General features: G+C 31.2%; 1 protein-coding gene across 1 annotated transcript; it reads right to left on the bottom strand.

Moving 5' to 3' along the window:
- Positions 1–201: 201 nt before the first annotated feature.
- Positions 202–1,723, bottom strand: LOC129615962 (GATA zinc finger domain-containing protein 14-like). Its single transcript, XM_055531405.1, has 4 exons — positions 1,693–1,723; positions 1,451–1,629; positions 286–1,399; positions 202–236 (listed from the first exon to the last, which is right to left on the bottom strand). The coding sequence occupies exons 1-4, from the start codon at positions 1,721–1,723 to the stop codon at positions 202–204; spliced, it is 1,359 nt and encodes a 452-aa protein (XP_055387380.1).
- Between the last annotated feature and the right edge of the window lie 445 nt (positions 1,724–2,168).

Here is a 2,168-nt window from a genome sequence, read left to right as displayed (position 1 = left end):
GCTCCACAATAAACTTTCTTAAAACCTGCAATACAATTTTTTTTTCATTACAATAGAAGAAGTAGAATTGAAAGTATCTGCACTTACGATCGCTTTGTTTTAATTCACAATTAAGTTGGTCTAATATACATTCATTTGGAAATGTTCTAAAACAATTTTTATTTCGGGCACAAATTGGATCATATACAGAAGAGCATTTAATCAGCATACAAGTTTCAATATCATTTTGTTCTTTGCTATTTTCTTTTGAAATTTCTTTACTTTTAGAATGATTTTCTTTAGAACTTGGATGATTAGAGTTTTCTTTGCTATTTGAATGGTTTTCGTCAGAGTGACTGTTAATAGAACCATTGTCGCTTTTCGAATTATTTTCGTTAGAATTATGCTTTTCGGTTTTTGAAGTGTTTTCCTTAGAATTAGACTGATGCAAAATTTCTTTGCTTTTGGAATGGTTTTCTTTAGATCCTGAATGATCGGAATTTTCTTTCCTTTTTGAATGGTTTTTGTCAGATGTATTAGCACTTTTCGAATTATTTTCATTTGAATTATGCTTTCCGGCCTTTGAGTCGTTTTCTTTAGAAGTGGACTCGTTCGAGGCATCTTTACTTTTGGGATTATTTTCCTTACTTTTGGAATTATTTTCCTTAGAGCTTATATAATGAGAACTTTCTTTGCTTTTTGAGTGGTTCTCCTTAGAAACGTTAGCACTAGGGACATTTTCATTTTTCAAAGGTTTTTTGGTTTTTGAATGATTTTCTTTGGAATTAGACTCGTGCGACTTTTCCTTACTCTCAGAATGATTAGAAAAATTTTCTTTGTTTTTTGAGCTGTTTTCTTCTGAATTGGGTTGAAGTGAATTTTCTTTACTTTTCGAATGGTTTTCCTTGGAGTTCGGAGGAATTTCTCCACTTTCTTCAATATTGGGTTGTGGTGAATATTCTTCACATTTTTGATCAGATATCGGATCAGGACCATGATTTTCGTTAGAATTTTCATTACGAAAACGCTCTTTGCTATTTGAATCGTTTTCCTCATAAATAGCAGGATTTTCTCTGATTTTCGAATGGTTTTCCTTTGAATTTGGATGAGATGAGCCTTCCTCGTTTTCTGCAAAATCGGGTTGATATGGATATTCTTCGCATTTTTGATCAGCAGTCGGATCAAAATTGTAAATCGGGAAGTTTTCTTTATCTTTTGAGTTAGTTTCTTCAAAACTGGGCTCAAGTACATTTTCTTTACTTCGCGAGTTTTCGCTTGTTTGATATAATTCTTCATTCTGCAAATTATTTTCACCAGAATTATGTTGATTCTGGTTTTCTTCGTTTTCTTTAGAGTTATATTGCTCTGAATTGTTGTCTGCTTGTTGTTGCGAGTTTTCTATGCTCTTTGGCTGGGGTTCCTGAAAGTTCACTTGGAAAAATGAAAAATTTTCATTATTTAAATGATTTACCACAAAGTTATCCATATTTTGTTCATCGTTTGAATGATTTTCTTTAGAATCAGGTTTTCCGGGCTCCTCACAATCTGATATAAAAGGTGTTGGTTCCTTATCTGTTGCTTCATTTGTTTTGACATTTTCATAGCTTTCTGGAACAGTAGATTGCTTTGCTGCATTTGTTAAGCATATCACTAAAAAAAATATATTGTTAATTGATTAAGTTTCGCCAAGCAGTACCTAGATTGTATTCTCACAGAATGCCAATAATTTAAAAGCTCTTTTCATGTTTTTTCATAAAATTTTATTCCGACAAATTTAATTGAATAATATTACGAGTATTAAAATTTCTAGAAAAATGATGTCAATAAGTGAAAATTTTGGGGACGCAATTGACCAGTACTATCTAAATAAAAAGTAAGGTAATATTTTTTCAGTTGAATCAATTTAGAAAAAAACATATTGTCGCCTTAATGCATGATGATCCAAGCGTTATTTAATATTTTTTGAGAAAATCGTACTTTTAGTTTAGATATTTACAATGGAATTCTCCGGCATTAAAATGCACATATGTTGCGTTAATGCTTACTTGTACTAAAACATTATGCAGTGTCAATAGCTCCTGATACGGTCAAAGCTTTATTCAACAAATAAGTCTAATTTTTTCCATATTGCAACACCAAATAATAAATTAAACTATTTGTGGCGAAAGTGGCGCATGAACGAAATAAAT

Source organism: Condylostylus longicornis, unplaced genomic scaffold (genome assembly GCF_029603195.1).
Source record: "Condylostylus longicornis isolate FDR11 unplaced genomic scaffold, ASM2960319v2 ptg000155l, whole genome shotgun sequence".
NCBI classification, from domain to species: Eukaryota; Metazoa; Arthropoda; class Insecta; order Diptera; family Dolichopodidae; genus Condylostylus; species Condylostylus longicornis.
The sequence above is the reverse complement of the archived record's forward strand: the minus strand, read 5'-3'. Positions and strand labels throughout refer to the sequence as shown.